The 23,218-nt window shown below is 43.8% G+C and overlaps 2 protein-coding genes across 2 annotated transcripts in view; one reads left to right on the top strand and one right to left on the bottom strand.

Annotated features, from left to right (window-relative positions):
* Positions 1-7,011: 7,011 nt before the first annotated feature.
* LOC119546696 overlaps positions 7,012-23,218 on the bottom strand; it is a 48,325-nt gene continuing 32,118 nt past the window's right edge. Inside the window, exon 4 of the mRNA XM_037853175.1 lies at positions 7,012-12,780. Within this exon, the coding sequence (XP_037709103.1) occupies positions 9,488-12,169 (2,682 nt within the window). The 5' untranslated portion in view covers positions 12,170-12,780 and the 3' untranslated portion in view covers positions 7,012-9,487. The remainder of the gene's footprint in view (positions 12,781-23,218) is intronic.
* LOC119546698 (SUN domain-containing protein 3) lies at positions 21,403-22,599 on the top strand. Its single transcript, XM_037853177.1, has 4 exons — positions 21,403-21,600; positions 21,659-22,228; positions 22,283-22,449; positions 22,503-22,599. The coding sequence occupies exons 1-4, from the start codon at positions 21,448-21,450 to the stop codon at positions 22,528-22,530; spliced, it is 918 nt and encodes a 305-aa protein (XP_037709105.1). The 5' UTR covers positions 21,403-21,447; the 3' UTR covers positions 22,531-22,599.

Below are 23,218 nucleotides of genomic sequence, written 5' to 3' on the forward strand. Positions count from 1 at the left end.
AAGTGATTTCATTAATTTGTTATAACGAATACATATAGATTATATAGAGATGAGATCATCCCTGAGAATATCTGTAACAGCTCTTTGTTGTGCATTTTTTAAAGCCTAATAAATGTTCCTAATTAAATTGATTTGAAATTCAAGGAAAAGCCAGGCCATACTTATCTGACCATTTGAATGCGAATTTATTATTCCGGATGCGATGTCGCCTGCGAACATTTCCTAATTAGACAGGGCGCCCAGAGCCCTGCGAAATATCCTTTCGGCAGGCGAAAATCCACACACTCACATGCACAGGCAAAGGACTCAGCCACACACACTCTTACACCCAAATTGGAATGAACGTCGAAAACTTTCAACGCCACAATGAGGCATTGCGTATGGTTTAAGCTTTATTTATTTGCGGCCATAAATAACGCTTAACGCATCTAAATCTTGAACTTTGTGCGAGTGCGCTGGGTTAGGATATGGGCGGTTGGTGGCGGATGGGGGCGTGGCAGATGTGAAAGGCCCGAGTTGTTTACCCGACTAAGGATAACTCGACATGGCTAAAATGCCCGATTCAAAAGCCAAAATCTAGAAGACAATACAAAAATCGTAGGTATTTCCCCTGCCGAGATTTATGAGCGACCTTTTTGCGCTCCCTTGAAGGGTGACGCTTAATAAAATGGTTTAAAGTTAACCATATTTCTCGTATCCTTTTTTCAGTTTAACTTGTCCGAGGTTTTTTCCGTTGATCTGGCGCCATATTTTATAGTTGTGGTGGAAAAGGGGCGGGGAAAACCAGCACCAAAAATGGATACTAAAGGAGAATGTTTGGCTGACTCGAATCTGAAATACGATTTAAGAGCATGATTGAAAAACAATTTTCATCACATGATGTTAGCAAAAACTGTACTTACACGTATTTTATATGCCTAAAATATATTAGTGGTTTTGGGCTTATTACCAAACTTTCTATAAAAACAAATACTTTAAGAATCTATTAAAGCAGCAAACTTTAAAAAATTGTTCCTTGCGTTTTGTAAATTTTTTAACCAAGTTAATATAATTCTGTATCAATTAAGTTATTAAAAATGTTTCGAAATATTTAAATATCTAAAACATGCACATCCTTTGTGACTTTATTGCTGGGTGCGTGCATCCTGGCCCAAAGTGAGGCCTTTCAGGGCTGTCATGTTGTTCTACCAACTGATGGCTTACAGCTGCCTGCTAAAACTTGTATCTCCTCCTGTCCGCCCCCGTCCCCACCCACACATCAACATATCCTGGCACCAACACACACACAGATATTGGCTCGGCAAATGTCAGTTTTGGCACCTACAACACTTTGTTGAACTTTTCGGTTTTTCTTCCCTTTTTCCTTTTTTTGGTGTTGCGTGAGTGAATATTTTTGTTTGCCAACGTAAAGAGAAGAAGAGGTATGGAAAACGGGGATTGGGGCCAAAAGCTTTCACACACTTTCCCTTGTCGTTGTGGATTTTGCTTACAAATTAACATATAAATTGATTTTACGCAGCGGCCAAGTGTTGGGCTTTTGAATTGTCAAAGTGGGCCAAAGGTGGCAGACTTGTAAGATCATGAAGAACAGCATTTGAAAACCGTGTTTTTCCTTTAAAAATGCAATATTTTTGTTTACCACCGAGAGCGATTAAGATTCAATTGCAAGTGAAAAGTAATTGTTATATCATGGCCTAAACTCCTTCGGCCAGGCCCAATCGTTTCGTCCGTAAATCGCCTTAGCGCTTTCCTTTTGCGAACTGGGTCAACCGGAAGTTGTATAAATTACAAACCCCTCCCAGGCCGAAAAAAGAACGGAAGCCAAGCAACCACATGCCCAGCTTAGACTTATTATGGCGAAGATACTGCACTGGTTATCTTTAAAATAGCCGCAAAATCCATTTAAATTATACAACAAAGGATGGATATAAACAAACAGAGCTTAGGCCAAGCTTCGGGCCATCTTAGATCCAAAGTTCTGGCCAAGTTAATTACACTTAATACGCATGGAGTAGTGTGCGAGTGTGTCTGTGTGCGAGTGGCTTTGACCAGAAAACCTGTTTGGTTATTTGGTGATTTGTGTTTAGAGAATGTTCAAATATCCCTGCAAAAGGATTCGAGGGCGTTGGGCCGGATTTGTGTGTGCCAAGAGAAAATATTGGGTAGTTATTTGGCCCGAGATAAGCACAAGGTTTGCCATTCAGAGGGAAGGAAGTGCTGAACTTTACATTCGCCCTAAAATATGCATTGGGAGAATTCAGTTCATTAAATTCAATCAGAGCCCAAAGCTAAATTGCAAAATATTCGGAAAATTTTTAACTACAAGGCATAATACAAATTCCATTGACAGCGAAAAAAATTCGGATATTGAAATGTATAGGTTAACTGTATATCCTCCTTTTAACCAATCTTAAAATTTAGAGTGAGCCGACCAAAATTATTAGATCTTTAAAAATTATGGCAAATATAGGTAAAATTTATAAATTCAATTCTTTGTTTTTAAGCTTACAGCTAAAAAAAAACAACAGAAATTTAAGATTTAATACCGGTTGCATTAAAACTTTCAATTTTAAAGCAAAGTAAAGGCAGTTTTGAAGTTAAAGTATAGATTCATTACTAAATAATATTAGGTCGATACTTTACAGTTTTATTTCTTTGTTAAAGAGTCTAAGTTGGGATTTGTGGTATTATTTTTAAGGCAATATTCAATTCTTGTGGTTTTAAAGTTTCAATTTAATACTTTGGATCGTATTAATTACTCAATGGTATAGAACTAATCTAACATTATCCGATTTTCTATGACAATTTTTTGTGGTGTACTTCTATTAAAGGTCTAATCGTCGTTTCTATTAGACTATCCAAACCTGAAACCTAACCGATTTACTATCCTAGTCCAAAGTGTGACCATTAAATATTTTGGCAAATATTCTGGTGTAGTCACCAGCAGAATGGCCAAGGAGCTGAGTTGTAGCAACAGCTGGTCAAATTATTCTAATTGCCAGTCAATGGACGTTGCCTGGCAAAACAAATTTAAAATTCCATCAATTTGGCAAAATAGTGAGAGGGCCGAGAGATCCAGATCCGAATCAAATTATCCTAAAGACGTTGACATTGCTCTTTGTGTGCCGGATCCGGCAAATAGAAAGTTTTCCAAGAAGTCCTTTGTTCGTTTCATTTGTTGCAGTCTCGCAAAATTGATTTGTCAAGCAGCCACATTAAAAATTGACAGCTAGACAAATACCAAAAGGAGCCAGCCTGGAAATATATCTAGAACGTGTGGGGTTTTCCAAGATGAATGGCCCGCATCCCACATCATCTTCGGCCCAGCTGGCAGGCCAAACCTGTTTATAGTCAATATTTTATGAGTTTGAATTAATTTGGAGACATCCACCGGGCAGCTGCTCGATTTGTGGCCGGCACGTTTCGGTCCTGTCCATTGTTTGTCAGCCGAGTTTTGTAGTTTGACATATTCCGAGAGTCCACTTCTTCCTGGGACACCCAAAGTTTTTGCACATTTTTCGTATTAGTTATGCAAATTAATGTGCATGCATGCGTGAATGTGAATATTTAATTCCAGCTCTACGAGGAAGGAAACCTGTGACAAAAAGCCGGGATCCGTTCTTCTCTTTACGGCACAACCCGAAACGAGCCATATAAACGAAGCAAGTTCGCACAGGCACATTTGATGCCGGGGATTTGAAATTGGTTAAGTTTCGCAAAAGGCCGGGAACGTGCCTGAAACTACTGGAGAACTTATGATCAAAGTTTTCAGCACTGCAAGTTTTAATTTAAAGTCTTAAATTTATGTATTGCAGCCATCAATATTTAATTGGCATATTAGGCCAGCTCAACGCCTAATCTCTTTCAACCTAATGACCAACAAAGTTGGCCATGAATCACCTGCCACTTCGAGATGCTTTACTTATGCATGACTCTGATTGCCTTTCTTGTGGCAGCAAACCACACATACTCATATCGACTGCCTGAACCGTTTGTTTTATGCACAAGCACTTCCGAACCACATAGCAAATTTTGTAACAAACATTAATTTTGGTTAATAACTTTATAAGACAAACTAGCCGGCCAGTTGTGCAGATAGCAAACGCCCGCTCACAGGATATTTCGCCACCAAGCCACAAACTTTGACTCAACATTTTTCACACAATCTTCTGGGGGCTGGGGCCTCCGAGGCATCTGGGTCGAGTTGGGGCATAAAATAGAATTGGAATAACCATACGATAAGCCCAATTTGTGCGCAGCTTTAGTGGCGCATTAGCCGTACATAAAGCAAAGATAGACGCCTCCGTATTTGTGCGTTGATGTGCGTCACTTCCGCTTGTAATTGTAGCTACAATGTCACAATCACTAGACCATATAAACGCAGGCAGTTGGAAGGACGAGGACGGGGACGGGGACGGGGGCAGGGATCGGCCATCTCTCGCACACATAAACTACCAGGACACCCCACCCACACCCACTACCACACACACACGCTGCGGAGCTGGCTTTGTGTGCGCTTTTAAGTGGCTCTGCGTCTTGCCCACTCGGGCGCCATCCCACCAAAGTGAAACTTAGATGATGCACTGTGTCCTGAAAGTTTTGGGGAAATTCTAAACTCCACGCAACTACCCTCTAAACATGTGTTCTATCAGTTTATTCGGTTTTATAACTAAAATGGTAGTTAAAATTTCAATTCCAACGGAGTTAGAAATAGTTTATTGAAGTTAAATACTTTTTGAAAGCAGATTGAATTCTAAATATCACCATCGGTACAAATATCACTATTTGTTTAACCCAATTATGTTAATAAAATTTCCTTTCTGAAAATTTTAGTTTAATTAAACTAATAAAAGTAGCTATGTTTTTCTTTCAATAAAATTTTAATTTAACTTTACATTATGTTCTTACTATCACTAACTTTGCAACATTAAAATTATTTTTCAGGATCATTTGAATAAACTAACTATAAAAAAAGCTTAAAGAGGTTTTTAAATAATTTTTATCGTTATTATCATCTTCAAGTTCATTTAATTATTGGCTCAATTTATACATACTGATTCAAAATACTTTTAAAATTTGTTAAATTTAATTAATCAGTGAAACTTCGGAAATTCCGCATATTTTTCGGTTTGAAAGAAGTTTACCTTTCAGATTCTTGTACACCTGGTCCTCTTTAAAAACTCTTGGAAGAGTAAGCTAATTTAGCTGAAAACCTGGCCCCACTGTGTGGTGCCTGGCAACCTCAGCCTCGCAGTCCTTGCTCGTACTTGCCACTTTGTAAGTAGCCGCATGGAAGGCACACGCCCAACCATATTCGCAGCCCAAAGATACTCGGCATCCGGGAGATATGGTGTGTTTGGGTGCTGTGCATTGCCTTGGCAATATTTACAAGTCACTTGTTTTTATGCCTACATTAATTATGCGCGCCTCTGACTTTGGTTTTTGGTCGGAGCCGAGTGTGCTCGTCTTTGATTTTGATGCCGTTGCCGTTGCCGTCGCCGCAATTCCTGCTTGGCTTTGGTTTTTCTCTCCGGGGCTGTCAACGATGTGGCTGCTCGAGAGGGGGCCCCCGCCCCTATCCTTATCCCCGCCCACTCTTCTGGCCGTATTTTTGCGGGCTTTAGACGCCTTTCGGGCGTACGGGCTTAAGGCATTTCCAATAAATTTCGACACTCATGTGGAGACGGCGCTGGTGCGGAGCTGGTTTAAACCCTGCTCTTAATTGCTCGGCGCTGGCAAGTGTCTTTCGCCCCGGGCGGCTATCCACAGCTTTCTACGGCTGCTCATAAATGTCAGGTCGAGGTAACAACTGGCTGGCTGCATTAACTGACCCAGTTGTGCTTCCCTTTCGGCGCTCGCAGCCTCTTTTAATGACATTATTGCGCACTGGAGCGTATAATGTGCCAGGGCCCGGGTCCGGGTCCGGGTTTTGAGTCCGGGCCTTGTGCTAGCTCCGCTTTGAGCCGGGCTGCGACCTTGCCGCGCCTTGATGTGCTCATTTTGGGCAGACACTGCGTATGCGTGATGTGCGCATCTTGAGGCCCGCAAATAACCTTGTGCTGCAACGGGCTTTCTGGCTCGAGTAAGCCTGCGGCAGTAGAGCTGTCATTACTTATGCCGAAAGCGTTTGTGTTTCGGTGGGACTTTGCTCGGGTTTTGGGCTGCCTTTGACTTACGATAATTACATTTCACCTTACCTACTGAATTTATTAAGTTATTAATAATCAAGTATGTTAGACTTTAAGTGCTGTGAGCACTTCAATGTAATTTTCCCATACTAATTGGTTTTAATTTGTAGTTATTTTGTGTGGAATACTTTAGATTTAGTCTTCCAGTATTTTGATTCTTGAACATAATGAAAATAATCTTTTTAAGCTTCACTGATAAAATGATGAAAAAAGGAAAGCAAATATCTGCATATTGAATTCAAAGTTTAGAACTACAATTTTGCATTAAACACAAATACAACAGATTATATACTTTAAAATATTTAAATTAAAGAAATTGTTACATATAATGTTACTCTTATTTTCTTTAAATATTTTAAAGAAATTAGTCAAGATGCTTATCTTAATTTTTTTTGATGATTTAAATCCAGAAAAAAGATTTTAATTTGATTTCTTCCAACTACTTCTACCTTACTCAGTTCGGCTGCAAACTGAATGGTAATTTTTCAGTAGGACCAAGTTCAGGGTACGATACTTTAATCAACAAAAAAGGTATTTATCTCCATTTTTCTAGCCCCACACCGTTCATCTCCCATTTAATTTGCTTTCAATATTCCAACACATCTGGCTTAGCATTCACTGGAACTCTAGAAGGTTTTTTGCGTAGCCTACTTAGCGGCGCATTTGCATTTCCCACGCCATTCATTGTTAGTCCGGCATTATCCAGCTGCAAAAAAGAAGAAAGGCTCCATTTCCATCTATTTAATATTCAATCGCTGGAATTGTTTGCATCCCCTTTGTTGGCGCTGCAACGGCCATTTGGCTTGAATAAAAGACGACATCATTTAGTTTTTATTAAATTCTTCAGTTTAATGCGTTTTATTCGGTTTAATTTCTCTCTTATCCTTTTTACACTTTGCTGCTGTTATTATCAGTATGCATTTAAGTTTTAATTTAACTTAGAAAATTAATTTATAACTAGATTGTGTCTCCCCATTGTCGTTCTGAATTTTAATCTCTCTCTGTTATCCTTTAAATGTTCTGCGACCGTTTATGGGCCTTTTATTTGCTTTATGCGTATATGTTCTGCCTTGCCTAACCATTAACTTAATGCTAAACATTCTCTTTATATTGTAGTGTATGCCATATAATATTTAAAATTATTCCGCCTGTAGGCAATTCTTTGTTTAATATACCTTCGAGTGTGTCTGTGTTTGGGCTGAGATTTAAACAGTTTGCTAGGCTAAAATGTTTTTTGTGGTATTTTTCGCTTTGTTAATTTAGTGTCCGCTGCTATATTCCTTAGGTGCATTTGCCAACTAACTCACTTGGTGAAAATAAAACTTAATCGTTCGCTAGATACACAAATCATTCTGAGTACGAGTGTGTGAGTGTGTCTGCAGGTGTTAGTGTTTGCCTTGTTCTTACGTCTAATGATTTATTTATGCAATTTACAATATTCCATATTGTGCTTAAATGATTGCTTCTGCCCTCGCTTCCTCATATGCATTTTAGCTATTGCTAACCGTATGTTTTTGCCTTCTCAAAACACTTTGCAAGCGTTTTGCAATCTCCGCTCTTCTCGATTCTTTTCCAATTTATTTTACAGTGGGAGATTCTTGAACACTTTACAGAACATTTACTTTAAAAGGTGAAAGCTTGGGCTCTGCTTAAACGATCTCTATAGCTACATTTACATACAAGTCTCAAACGGTTGGGGTTATCCTATATTTAGTTAGTTCTTACAATGTTAGCCGCTCTAATTTACGATATCTACTTTAATGTTACCCGGAAACACTTGTGTTCATGCCTGTTCGATTCGATACAACAAACTTAAGGCGGGAGAATCAAAGTCAGGATGGGATGGCATGGGATGAGGTGGGTGAAAGGGAAAGGCCTGCTTGCGACCCGAAGAAAGTTCTGTGGAAATAAATGCTATAAATTATTTAAGTGCAACAGTGGAGCGGATGTGGCCCGAATTAAAATTTCATAAACTAGAGCACACTACAAAGCAGAAGCCCTTAATGCCACTCGCGATTTTCGGCCGGAATTCTCGACTTAGCCCTTCGCTGTGAGAGGTTCAACAGTTCAACAGTTCAACAGCCGGTCCTCGACTTGGAGTCCTTTGTGTCACGGAGAGCAGGTGTCGCCATGGCGAAAACACATGCCACTTGGCTCTGAAGTGAGCCACCGACTCGGAACCCCGTGAAGTGGTCCTCGGAAGGGGTGGGCCTGGGACTTCCCCGTCGATTGTCAACTAACAACGCCTGCGAGAACCCAGGATCCCAAGACCCAATCGGCAGGGCACACACTCATAGGAACCCCATATGTCTAGTCTAGTAGGCCTGGGATTTCTTGCCTCCACTCGCTTTCTTGCCTTCTTTTCGCCATTGTGCTGCGGGGAAGCTGCTGAAAACTTTATATTAAATGAAAAAGTTTTTCAATTACATCAGCGGAAATAAAATGCTGCCAGCTTGCCACTCGAAGCACGCAGCAAACAGAAACAAACAACGACAAGAGGCTTTTGTTTAGCGGCGTCTTTGTTTTTCGGCTTTATTAGGTTAGGTCCGCCTATTGTTTCGCCAAATACCCTAACCGCAAAGGGTCCTGGAAAAGAGTGGGATTTCGGGGGAAAAGGCTACTAAGTTGTGCAGCATTTTAAATATGATTTCTTATAACTGAAAACAAGAAAACGTAATGGAATCGCTTTCATGTGCCATTTAAGGTGTCTAAAAGTATGCAGTGAATAAAGGATACTCGTCTTTCTGAATGTTTTCATCGAAATATATTGTTGCATATTTCTGGACACCCAAAACGACATTTAAAGTGATTTAATAATCATACTGATTCGGGTGGCAGCCCAGGGAAGTTCCCTTCTATTTCTTTTCAACTTGACCTTTTGGAATTTGTTGGTTGATTTTCTAAATTTCCAAATTTTAAATAGCCTACAACTTTATCAAAATTCTCAGAAATCAATTCGCAACAGATCCCTTTAGCTTGGGTATTTAAACTTCGGCTTGCCCAAGATATCTTCTAACTGCGCTCCTTTTGTTTGGTTTTCTGGGCCTTCCTCTTTTCGGACTGGCATTTCCAGCTCCCTCCTTCCGCCAATTATTAGGTTAAACTCGGGTCTGCCTTTTGTTTGCCTGTTTTTTGCGGGCAAACCAACAAACAGAAAGAGGGAAAAGTAAGTAAAGGAAAGTCGGGGACGGAACTTAGGCTATGAGTGGTTTGGTTTTGCTGATCAGCCTGGCCGCTTACAGGGCCACTGAATCGTCTAAGGCCGCTTCATCCTGCTGGGCTGCCGGCTGCTGGCCGGGTCATATGTCGCTGGTCTCCTGGCCATCGCCCACGTAGCCCTCGTCGGGACTGTCGGCCAGCGGTCCATTAAGCTGTTTGAGTTTCGCGGAGTCCGAGTTCTCCTCCTCGCCGCCAGGTGGCGCCGCAGACCCGGCCGCCGCGGCGGCGGCTTCCTCGAGGCGCGGCGAACACGCCTCGCTCTCGTCCAGCTCCGGGATGGTGGATTGTGTGGTTCCGGCTGACGAGGATGGAGGTCCTGGGGCGGCCACCACTGCGGCAGGGGGCGTGGCTACCGCCGGCTGGCTGGTGGGTGACTGGGCAAAGCGGTAGCCGGGCAGACAGCTGGGCCACTGCTGAAAGGGCGCCGGCATCACCGCGAGATCGCTCTTGTAGCCCTCTGGCGGCGAGGGAAACTGATGTTGCAGCTGCAACTGTTGCTGCTGCTGCTGCTGTTGCTGCTGTTGCTGCTGCTGTTGCGGATAGCCCTCCGCCGTGAAGCGCACGTTGGGCAGCTGGTACTTCTCGTAGCTCACCGTCGGTCCCCTCTGGATGAACTCGGCCTCCAGACTGTAGCGCAGGGTTGGATTGCCTCCACCCACATTGCCGCCTGCCGCAGCCGCCGCCTGGAATTGCTGCTGTTTGTGCAACCGGTTGTGCGGCAAGGTGCGGTAGAAGTTGGCGGCCGGCTGCACCTGTTGCTGCTGCTGCTGCGGTGGCTGCTGCACCAGGTGGGCACTGCTATAGTCATAGGCGAAGGATCCGTCCTGGCCCAGGAAGCACACCGGGTTCAGGTGGACATCGACCTGGTGGGGAGCCGGCTTCAGTTGCATGCCGCGCGGCAAGGTGGTCATCGCCTGGGCAAAGCGGCCCATCAGCGGGTGTCCCGGGTGCGGGTGCTGGTGTCCCGGATGCTGATGCGGATGTGGGGCCGCCGCCAGCTGGTAGCAGCCCTCGTACTGGCCGCAGTCGCTCTGCGTCTCGTACTCCCCGGCCCCGTCCAGACTCACCGCCGTCTTGAGCTTGTGCTTCACGCTCTCCGCATCGTTGACCAGGTCCGGATTCTTCTCCTGGTAGTTTCGTAGGGAGGCGGGCGGGGAGCAGTAGGCGGCGGCCAAGCCATGGCCATTGCTCAGGAGCAGTGGGGGTGAGCCCGGTCCAGCGCCCATCAGGTTGACATTCAGCTGCAGCTGCTGCTGCTGCTGGCCGGGATTGGGACTGGCGTAGAGCAGGAGGTTCTGCTTCATCTGATTGCCCAGGATAATGCCCCCGCCAGCCGCCCCATTCGCCGCCTTGGTGGGTGTCATGGTGTCGCCCAGCAGGAGTCCCGCATTCCCGTTCATACTGTCCCCGCCGTCGTTCAGGATCGAGGCGCACTTCATCATGCCCATGCCCGTGTCCTGGGTGCTGCCCGTCGAGGAGTCCGTGCCGCCGGCGATGCTCGTCACCTGGTCGCACTTCTTGCGCTGCTTGGCCGGCTCCGAGCTCTTCTTGCACTTGACCACAATGGTGCAGAGCAGCACCACGAAGATGATGCCGCCGCCGGCACTGCTGGCCACAATGTAGTTCATGTAGTCCCTGGGGAAGGAGACCTCGTTCACCACCGGCGGCTCCTTGATGATCACCCGCAGGGTGTAGTTGCTGAAGGTGGTGCCTGCGATGTTCTGGCCCACGCAGGAGAAGGTGCCGTTGTCCTCCGCCCCCACGTTGTAGATGAAGATCTCGCTGCGCTTCTCCTCGGCGCCGCTCACGCCGATGGTCTCGTCGATGTAGTAGTACATGTGCAGGTTGTCCACCAGGCTGTCGTTGCTCATCACCTGGCCGTTGAACAGCCAGAGGACCTTCGGCTCCGGGATGGCCCTTACCAGGCAGGTGATGGACATGTTCCTGCCCTCGCTGACCTCCGTGTAACTCGACTGGGGACTCACCTCCGGCAGGCAGGCCAGCTGCTCCCGCTGCAGCCCCTTGATTACCTGGCCCTTCAGCCGCGCCGGCTCCATGCACTTGGGCTCCTCGGCCAGCGGGGTGTTGTAGTTGACCAGCCAGGAGTGGATGTCCAGCAGGCGGCAGTCGCAGTTCCACCGATTGCTGTGCAGGCTGATGCCGTGCAGCGACTTGGGCAGGATGTGCGGCCCCTGGATGAACCCGATCCGGTTGCCATCTAGCCGCAGCCACTCCAGGTTGTCCATGCCCACGAAGGCCTCGTTCTCGATGCGCTCCACCTGGCAGTTGGACAGCTCCAGGGTGGTGAGGAAGGACAGGTGGCGGAAGGCCGAGGTCTTCAGCTCCCGGATGGGGTTCCCACTCAGCGATAGGCGCATCAGGGAGCTGTAGTCCTGGAACGTCTCGCTGGGCACGTTCTGCAGCGCGTTCTCGCTGAGATCCAGCTCGACCAGGTTGGTGAGGCCGCGAAAGGCCTTCTCGTGGATGCGGATCAACTGGTTGCGCGACAGGTAGATCTTCTGCAGGTTGAGCAGGTCCATCCGCAGGAACCGCTCCGACTGCAGAACCTGCAGGGCGTTGCCGCTGAAGTTGAGCACCTGGGTGCCCGGATCCATGCCCTCGGGCAGGTTGGAGAGCTGCTGGCCCCCGCACTCCACCGTCTGCTTGCCGCCCTTCCACTTGCACACACACACCTCGGGCGGACAGGCGAGGCCTGGGGCCAGAAGAGTGAGCAGTGATACCAGGATTGGCAGAGCCCTCATTGTCTCAAGTGGCCTGCTCCGTTCTTCAGAGATTTTTCTAAGTTTCGTTCTCGGGGATTCCCGGCTCTTTGGTAAATATTTTGCGCCAGCTGGCTCACGTTGGCATGTCAAATTATGCAGCGGGGCTCTCTCCGCGGGTAAATATTATTAGCCGATCGGAGGCTGTCACGTCTGCTCGAGGAGCAGGATTGTCGGGCCATAAAAGCAGCGCTACTCCCACTGTAATCGCTATCGAAGGGCCGCCCATCATTGTCCTGTCGCCGCGGCTTTTGTCATGGCTGCCACTTCCGCTTCCACTTCCACTTCCAGTTCTACTGCTTCAGCGACGTCCTTTGTATTAATTTCATAAAAACGCCAGGTCCTTGATTTTCGCTTGACAGCGCCCAGAAGTAGGCAATGGGCTCGGGGGCTATTGTCGCCTTTTGCGGCTTTCCGACTTTCTCCTTACGCCTTTCTCCGCGCTCTCGGCTCTCCCTTCTCCCCCTTTATCTCCCGGCAACGTTGTTTCACTGCCGGCGGAGAAAGGCTTTTGTCCTTAATGAAATTATAATGTAATGCATTTGCCGCGTGTTCTTGTCGAAGTTGTTTTGTGTGTCCTTAAATGCCGGTTCCTGCAAGAAAATTAAAAGAGACACAGAGGAAGGATTAGTAAGGATGCCTAGGTTCATTTAATAACTTTTTTAATTTAACATTATATATACAAGTCATTATTTATGTCAATATGTTGTATTTTAATTATCAATGGATTTAATATTTTAATAAATAACCAAATATATTTCAGCATATATTTTGTGGAAAGCAATTTTCCCACTCCGATTAGTTATTTATTATCTTTATGTCAGTGCAAAATTAATTAAACTCCAACCTTTCGATTTAGAAATTGTAAATGACATTAAACTAACAAAAACAGAATCCTTACACATTAAGTGCACTCTGTGATTACAGCCGAACTAATTTTCCTCTCGTGCGATTAACACACAAATAAATTGAAAATAATTTGGCTCATTATCTGCGTGACATAGACCCATAAATTAAGCGCAGGCGAGGTAATTTATTCCCAATAAAAACGGGCAATTTCTGCGTCTGAGCCGGCTGATTTATTTTTAATAGTTTTCGCCGGCTGCTGCACTCCGCATTTCAACGAGGCTTCTCAATTATTCAAGTGTTTGTTTTCTTGCATAATAAATCGGATCGGATCGGATCGGCTCGTCTCGATTTCAGCTGGCCAGTGAATCAAGGGCCCCGACAAGCTAATTATTGCACTCTTCTGCGAATCCGAATCCGAATCGATATCTCTGTTATGTAAATACACACCAGGCCGGATAAAATGAAATGGAAATCGCACTCCCGGCATTGACACAGCGAAAGTACGAATTGAGTGCGATTGTCCGACTTTAATTGGATGGAAATGGATTGGTCGCTTTGTTGATATAATCCCAATAATTTGCTGGCCCCATTATGGCGCGTCATTATGCTTCTCCACCTTGTTCCTGACATTACCTGCTTGTTATTCATATTTTTATGAGGGCAGTTCATTAAATGCCCCTGGGCAGGCTGACATTTATATTTGTCAAAATTAATCTAAGTGAAAAACAAAGGCGGACCGAAGTAGAGCAGGAAACGAGAGCAATAAACAATTGAAAATGTCAGGCATAAATCATGCAACATATTGCACGATGGCTGCCTTAGTTAAATAACAGATAAATTACAGGAAAATTAACTTAAATGCAGGTTTATTGTGCGCACCGAGAGATTGCGTCTACGTGGAAAACAACATAAAACAAAGCCCCAGATTTCCCCCTGGTTCTGGTTCTGATGTGAGTCTGATTCTGAGAAACCGTAGATGAGCTAGTCGAACAAAGGCGGGTCCAAAAAGATTCCGGCGCTTCATTAGCTGCCATTTCTCCCACGCCGAATACTACGGGCTGACTTGGATTTCAGTCTGGCGCCAATGCAAATGCGTAATGGATACTCGGATTCCAGCAAATTGACTTGATTTGGCAGGCACCTGAAGTCCGTTCCTCGACCGACAGCAGGACATTATTAATAACCGAACATTAATCATGGCCACCGACTTTCTATGGCCTAATGCTGTTGCCGCAGCTGCTTTCGGCTTTCACTCAAATGCATGGTGCTTAGTCTGAAATTGAAGTCGTGAATGTAATGATACCCCGGGCAGGTGAGGATACTTTAGGCCCTGACTTACACAATGGCGGTCTGTTAATTAGAGAAATGCTTTGGTAGTGATATAACACAGGGGAAATTCCCCACAACACACTGCAAGGTCAGAAAAATAAGTGTCCATTTTCCAATATCAATTATTTAGATTTTTCCTTAGTCATCTGTAAATATTGTTATTGGTTTTTGCCTAATTGAACAATTTAATAGTTCTTTCCTGCTGTTCTCGGTTAGTTTAAGCCGAATCGAAATTTTAATTAAATTTCGGAAATGTCTCTCTCGGCAACTTGGGCCCAGAGATAAATGGAAAATGTTCTTTCTCATTTGGTTGGCTTGTCAGCAAACATTTTTTGACATTTTCATTTGTCAGTTATGAAGCAGACACAGACACGAGATAGAAAATCCTGGCTCGCATCTGTGTGAGTGGAGTGTGCACATTTGTTATATCCTTATCACAGAATGATTTGACAGTCGAGACCAAGAGGCAGTTGAACCTCTGCCAGTGTGTGGAACATCCCCAACATCCCACATCCAACAGCCCACATCCGTCCTGGCCCAAAACTTTTTCTATCCTGTGTGATTTAATAAGACGACATGAACGCAGCAGCCTCGGGCAATTTGAGAGATTTGTTCAACTCCTGCCTGCTACGGCTACTTCTGGAATTTCTGGAATTATTTGGGCTAGATAAATATTTATTTTATTTTTCACATGTCCCATGTTTTCGCAGACCCAGACATTGACACGTCCTCTAAACTGCTGTCACGGGGAATAATTTCAATTTCATTCCGTTGGCTCGATCGAAAAATCAATAGGCATTTACACCAAATTGACCTTTCACTCACGAGCAAATGAAAATTTCATAAGAAAGTGATTGCGCTATCGGCTGGCTGTGAAATCCCTTTGAAATATTGATGACTCTGATAATACAGGCTATCGATGCGGATAATTTGAGTGCGAAAAAACACTTTGTCTGAGCTTTCAAGATATTTTTGTTTGCGCCTGTACAACATGACGTATGCGTGATAATTAAATGTGTAAATTGAGAGGTGGAATTTATACCATCATCAAATTTATTAGGCAATCATATAGGCTTGAGGCAGGCTGCCGTTATTAGCAGAGCTTTATCTTAGAGATAGTTTATTTATAAATAGGTTTCAAGTTTAAACACATTTTCATTTCAGATACATTTAACATATTACTTTAAAAGGTTTGAGGAATTTCATAGCTTAAAATTTAGTAAAAGCCTGTTAAACTTCAAACAAGCTAAATTATTGATTTTAATTTAAATTTCCTCTCCCAGAATAAAAGCTTAAGACCGAGAATGTTTCCAAAACCGCACCATTCTATGGCCTAGGCCAACTAATAAGCCTAAACCTAATTAAAAACTTATCAACAGCTGCGTTAAAATGGCAATTTGCCAAGCGTTTGCTGGTTGCCGTTGGCAAGACGAAGCCAGTCAACCACCAAACAACTCCGGGCTATCTCTTCGAAGGCCAACAAATTGCATAACCAAATTTAACAACACCAATTTAACAGAGGCCTTCTCTCCCCTAAATTCTTTGGGCCTCTTAAAGCCGCACTCGGAATTAGTCATGCAGTCGTGGGAAAACTTCAAAGGGGCGCTGCGAACATGTCATAACATGTGAAAATTAAAATTTACATCGCAACTTAAGCGACGTCCTGGCACAGGACCTCGTCCCGTCGAGATCCTTTTTTTCGTGTTTTTCGCTACTCCTTTTTGGCAGGCAGAGCACTTAATTTGGCACATTGCCGTGCATATTCTGGCAGCGAGACGACGACAACAGTCCGCCCAGGTGCAGCCACAGTGGCGACAACAAGCAGCATTTTGTTGTAAAATGCATAAATTTTTTACAACCTGCCAAAGGACCCAAGCAGCAGCAACCTGTGATGGCAGCTTACGAAAAACAGCTAGAATATTCCAGATATATGAAGGGTGCCACAGTATTCACAAGGGCTTAGAAAATCGTATAAAAGTGTCTAACAGTATGCTACAATATATTTCAAGCGCGGATGTGGAAAGAATGGCATTACTGCCTACTTCTGGACATATTTATAAGTCCTTCCAAAGTAACCAATTTTATTAAACTTAAAAAGTAAGTAATTTATAAAGCGTAAAATATTAATTTACGATAAACAGCTAAGATGTTCAAAACGAATCGACAATATCACAGAAATTCAAGAGCTGAGGAAATCTTTAAGACGTGCTAAAATACTTAATGCTACAATATATTTTTACCATGGATTTTGAAAAGAATTCCCTTTTTACTGCCTACTTTTAGACACATTTATAAATTAAGTAGTAAAGTAGACGTAATATTAACTAAAAAATATTAACCGTTTTGAAGCCACATAATTCATGTTTAATGTTACATTTTTATGAAACTTTTACTTTTAAAAATTTGGAACGTATTGGAATTACTCATTACAAATTAGATTACAATTTAAAAACCTAACCTGTATCCGGCTAGAAAAAGGCTACAAATTTTGGCAACACTTGCCACATCAGCAACAAAAATCGCAGCAATGGTCATAAAACTTATACCTTCGCTGCGAATTACGAGCCCGCAACTAGCCGCAGCAACAACACCGTGGAGGGAAGGGCGCAGTGGGCGTGGCGGCAAATAAAATTACGCATGCAATGGCAAAATAAAATATGCATCAAAAATAAGCTGCAGCTGAATCCGAGAGGTGCAAAAAATGCCATAGCTTACGGCAAAAAATATTTATATAAAAGTAAATAAAAGAGCCAGGACTTTTGGGTTCGTTAAGCTCTGCGGGCCTCAAACGGGAGTGCGATGCGGGGAGATAAAGAGTCCATGGGCGGAGTCGGTGATTCTGCTGCATAAATTAAATATTTTATGTCCCACAGAGATCTTAGAAATGTTTGGTCTCTCTGTGTGCAATTAATTCCTGCATTATTTCGAGGGCATCCCGGTTTCGGCTTGGCATTAAGTATTCGCCCCGCGTTGCCTCTGTTTTATGTTAATTTCCACTTTGCGCTTGCCAACACAAACACAAGCGAAAATACAAATATGAATATGAATGTAATCCAAACAAGCGTTGTGAGAATTTTCACTTAAAAGACTTTTTTGTGGCAGCCGAGCAGCAGCTGCTGCAGCCCTAAAAGCTTTAAGAGCTGCGCTCCTTCCGCACGAAGACGTATAAAAAATCAACTAATTTTCATTTTATGCTGCAGCAGAAACAATTTTAATTCAAGTGCGCCAGACGCACGAACAGAGCCCCACTAACAGCCTCTAAAATTTTAATAGCTCACACATTATAAACGCAAATAAACGCCTCAGCCGGCATTCCTTTGAGCACTTTCGTCCTGCTGCCATTTCGCATTTCGATGTACATTTGCCTAGCAGCCTGGGTTGTTTGTGGCATGTGCACTTAGAGAAAGGAGCCCGGTTCCAACGGGCTGGAAAAGCAGATGAGGAGCAACTTTTCCCACCGACTTTCCCAGCGTCCAGCGCGCACTTAAGGGGATTCCCCGTTTCTTGCGTCCCGCCTGCAACTTAAAGGCACTAAAGTTGCCCAGAATTAAGCATACTTCCAGGCACTCAGCGGCATATTATGTTTATCATTATTATGTTCCCACTAGGGGTATGTGTGTGCCCTAATGTTGCCGTTTTCTTGGCCAGCAGCTGCTGCCCGGAAAGTTCCTCTCGGACCTTCGGACTTACTATAAGGTGCGGCGGCGAGGGGAAATGGAAATCATGGCAGTGCACAAACTTTTTAATTGCTTTAAAGTTTCGCAAATATTGTGCGGCATTTTTGCCATCGAAAACAAATACCGGAGGGGACATCTTTTATTTTGCGTAAATTATTGCCAAAAATACTGAGCTTAATAAAATGGGGAAATTTATGCAGTTTGTCTGTTTATTAACTTTATGTACTCTTATATGCAGCTTAATTGCTTTTTAATATAAGAAAAACTTTTCTCGAAAACAACAGCTGCCAAAGGAACAAATTTGTTTTTCATAATGTTTGTTTTCGCTTCAAGAAATATCGACGGTACAAGTTGCCAACGGAAGCTTCGGGTAAAAATAAAGTATTCAATACTTATTTAATATAATTGAAGTGTAATTTTAGCTCTGCTTTAGCTGGGCGCCTTTAAAAAAGGCAGGTTTTTTAACCAACCCTAATCAGCACTCATTCTTTTATCGTAAATACATATGCTCGGTGTTTTATTCCTCCTTTCGGAACCATTCAAATGCTGCAATATCCTCCTTTTTTGTCTCATCTTTTTATTGCCCTCGCGTAATGTTTAATTATACGCTGGCTGATGACGTCCTGATAGCTTTTCTGGGTCCCTCTTTCGCTTTTTTGGCGCATAAACATAACGCAGTTTATATTTTATTTATTTTTCCCTTTCTTTTCCCTCTTTCAAAAGGGAAAGCCGCCTAAAAACCAATCATAAAAACCCAACCGTAGCGCCGGCGTCTACCAAACGGTTTTATGACATTTTCCTGCCTGCAAAAGCCACGCCCCAACGCCCCCAGCCATCCACACATGCGGCTGGGTAATTTGCCATAAAAAATTGGAGCACAGGCTCGTATTTGTGCAATTTCACAGAAATTGTCAATTTGCACTCCCCCAAAGTCTAAGCCGGAATGATGATGACGAGGAATGTCAGGGGCTGATGGGCCAAAAGGCAGAGGGGGCTTATCAAAGGAAGGGTTTTGGGCCACAAGTAGATAAGAAAGGAGCACGCAAATACGCGTTGATATTTTTATGGGACGACTGTGTGCATCGGAAAATCGACTGTTAACATTTAACGCTGCAAATTTAACCGCATTTATGCGATCTTTTCGCTCTTCCCGGCTTTATTTGATTTTCATTTAATTCCACACACTGGCTGGTCCTTAAAAATTGGCATAACAATTACGCCGGAAATAGGCAATGACAGTGGACTGCTAAAGCGGACGGAGACGGGGGCTCCGTAAACGCCGGACTCTGAAGGGACTCCTCTTTCGGGATGCGACTATTTGCTATCTGCAGTCCTCACTAACAATGGGCTGCCTCAATGGCACGTAATTGCAGTGCACACAATCGCAGCACGCACAGTGGGACCAATTGATTTTATTGGGAACAGGATAGGGGTTTACTGTATCGATGCTTGTGGAAATGTCTGTTTAACTCAAACTCAATTTGCACAAATATTAAATCCTTTCAAAGGTGTTATTCTTGGATAAGAGTATTTATTAAAATATTTACTAATCGTTTTCGAAGTTCAATTTATAACGGATTACAAGTAAAATCGAGTTCGACAAAGTTTTTGATAAAAATATCCGAACAGGTCTGTAGTACAGACGACTCATTAAACAAGGTTTCAAGGAGGATCCCAAAACTATATGCGCCATGAGTAAGCTTTCAAATACGACGGAATAAAAAAAAGAAGAACAAAATTAATATAGTACCCTTATAAGATTTTTAATCTAAATAAATTTTCCATTCTTTATTCTAAGCATATAAGTAAATATTTATGTCAAACCAAGTAATTTTAATTTTTCTTATTTGTACTGAATCCTGTAAATAAGTATGCTTTCAAAAAACACCCTTAAATAAATTCACAACATATTATTTTAATGGTTTAAAATTTAAAATTAGCACCCTACATTTTCAGGAACTAAACCTACAGCCTCGTCCCACGGTAACCCCAACTATTGTGCTTCCCTGCAACATATCCTTGCAACTAACGCTTCCGTTTCCGTGCGCCAAGGAGTCGACTCTTCCTCCTCCTTCGCCAACTTGCCACCGATGTTGTTGCAACTTGCAATCCCCTGCACTTGCTGCCGCCGAGGATGCCCCTTCAGACCGCCTTTGTTGTCGCTCGCCGTGTGAATGAGTGCAATTAGCAGAGCCACTTGCCCTCAACGATGCCGTTTTTGTTTGTGTCCGGCTCTGCTGCTGATCTGTCGAGCAGTTGCATTAAAAATTAATTGTCCCCTGTCTACTGTCTGCTGACGAGGACGTGTCTCCAGCTCCCTGTCAATGTTTCGGGTCGTGATTGCGCAGCACAAAAGTCGATTAAACAGGAAAATGGTCCAGCACGAAGTGGACACGCTCCTCAAGGTCTGTCAAGTTATCGAAATATTAAGAGCCTCCTTTAGCGATTCTGTTTGAGCTCGAAGAGGCCATAAATATATGGAAATGAAATGCGTACAGCGTTTGCCTTCAAGAAGGATTAGCGACCACATCCGAATTCCTGTATTGGGATTTCTCGGGCCTGAGCAATTTTTGATTAAAATTACATTCGCTACGGCCTTTGAAGTGTTGGGACTTGGCCTCGGACGTCTGCGCCCGTCCGTAACCCAAATATCTCGTCCGGTCTTCGGGTCAATATTTTGCCAGCTTAGGCAACGCACGTGAGCTGGGCCAAAAGGACTGCTGGGATGAAAAACCCCCATCTCATACCGAGGATGGTCACGTTCACGCTGCCTTCTCTGCGGGATTTCGTACCTTTTTGTGGACTTTGGGGCCGGCACAATGTGCTGGTCCAGTTCGGTCCGTTTCGTACTGGCCAGGCCCCGTCCTGATGGATTGTTTGACTAATTAATTTTGCTAGAAATTTTCACAAAATTGCATTTGGCCCGGGCCAGAGTTATTAAATTTTTAATGGACGCTTAAAGGGCCGAGGGCGCTTTGTGTGTTTTTATTTCGCCTCGGCCGGCAACCAGCTGTTTAGCATTTAAAGTGATTTTCATTTGGATTTTTCCTTAATGCTATTACGTTCCGTTGGCCCTTCCCCGCGTTCGCTGCTTCTTTTGCTCTCGGCTCTCAATTATTTAGCCATTGACAATTAGAGACTTTCGCAGATGCTGCCGCACCAAATGCGATTTCGCCTCATTATTCTCAACAATTGTTCATTTTCCAGCGATTTTCTTGGGGAATTAAATCTGATTCATTGAATTCCTTTGGCCCCATTATCGAACACTTCTTTTTGTGGTGCAGTGTTAAGCTATGAATCGGTTGACAGGAAGGCAGAGATTTAATATAACTCACATCTAAGTAGTCTTTTGCACAATTTTCCCTGAAACAATTTGGCCTAAGCTATATATATTTCTGATCTAAAATGGACCATTGTCGTCGCGCTGGCAAGCGAGTCTGCCTCTCCTATTTGCTTTCATTTTTCCTGCTCTCGGCGTTTTTCTACTACCTAATGGCGCACAACAGCAGGAATAATATGGGAATAATGCGCCTTCGCGAGGATGTGGACGATATATCGGTGAGGATATGGATTAACCTATATAAAAAGGACCCACTAACCTGGTAATATTCCCCAGCACATGCTCCGCCAGCAGCAGGTGGACGGCAGGGGAGGCCAGATCTCGGGCAAGTTCAACTGCCTTGGAGGAGAGCCAAAGGGAGTTGGATCTGGGAGGTGTGATAACCGCGACATTAATGCCTATGTGGACACTTTGATCAAACGCAAGATCGGACATTTAATGGACGACGTGTACAACCTGAAGAAGCAGTTGATGAATGCCGACTGCTCAGCTCGGACAGCTCAGTTCAGTCCCCCAAAGGAACCCGTTTCGCTGGCGAAACCTCGCATTAACTACGCCTCCGAGGATCTGGGGGCCAGGATCATCGACGTGAAGGCCCAGCCCATGGGGGGTACCAATATTGTAAAGACCCTGTTGGGACTGGATTTTAGCGCCAACCCGCCGGTGAATATGCTGCGGCCGGGACTTTCTCCGGGAGCCTGTTTTGGGTTCAATGGAAGCCGGGCCATCGTGACCCTTCATCTGGCCAAGACCATCATCGTGGAGGCCCTAACCCTTACCCATGTGGCCCGCGAAATGACTCCCAGTTTGTGCGTGAAGAGTGCGCCGAAGGATTTCGATGTCTATGTGAGTAAAGATCGATGCTGGATCCTGATCCTTAGTAACAGCTTCATTTGCCAGGGTCTCCCGTTAAACAATTCCAAGCGACAGCTGTTGGGACAGTGGACCTTCGATAACGCGGCCAACAGGCGCACTCAAAGCTACACTGTGCACAATGACAACTTATTTCGAAATCTGGTTTTTGCATTTATCTCGAACCACGGTGCGAATTCTACCTGCATATATCGGTAAGTATTCCTTATGAGCTTAATATCTTATTAAATCTTTTTTTCATCGGCAGCGTTGAAGTGTTTGGAAGACTGAAGTAACGCGCTTAATTTATTTTTAAAATGTTTTTATATTTTTCTTTTTTTAAGCTTAATAAATGTTGACCTCGTTGAAGTTCAAAATTAATATACCTCACAAGCTATCATTAAAATTTAATGAATTTTATTTATTATATTGATCTTATGGAAAATGTTTTTGATATTTAAAAACTTATAATCGATCAAACTGTGTGGGGAAACAATGTAATACCTCCGTGTAAGCGAATACATTGTCTATAAGTAAAAAAAATTAGCAAAATCATAATAAGAAAGCCGACAATAAAGTATTGTAAAATCTTTAATTTGCTATTTTAAGCATTCAGTTTCCAGAAGTGTCCCCCGTTTAACGGCGCAACTAATTTAAATTTCGCAGCACGGACCGCTTGGAAAATTTCGGGATCCCCAAAGACATGTCGCATCCGCTTTGATCTTTCGCAAATGGTGTGTTTTCGTTTAATTTCGCTCGACCTGAATGCTGAGGGGTGAACACGGCATAAAAAATGCCGCCCTGGGACGGGGACGGTGGACCAAATAAAAAAGAGAATGCAAAGTAACTCAGGACCTGTGTGGCGGTACCAAAGTCAGCCGTTTGATCTGCGCCGTGTCACATTGTCAGTGCCCCGAGACTAATTAGCGCTTGAATGTGGATGTACCAGGCGTGCACATGCGTTTAATTAGTCGACAATATGCT

The sequence above is a fragment of the Drosophila subpulchrella genome, chromosome 2L (assembly GCF_014743375.2).
Source record: "Drosophila subpulchrella strain 33 F10 #4 breed RU33 chromosome 2L, RU_Dsub_v1.1 Primary Assembly, whole genome shotgun sequence".
NCBI lineage: Eukaryota > Metazoa > Arthropoda > Insecta > Diptera > Drosophilidae > Drosophila > Drosophila subpulchrella.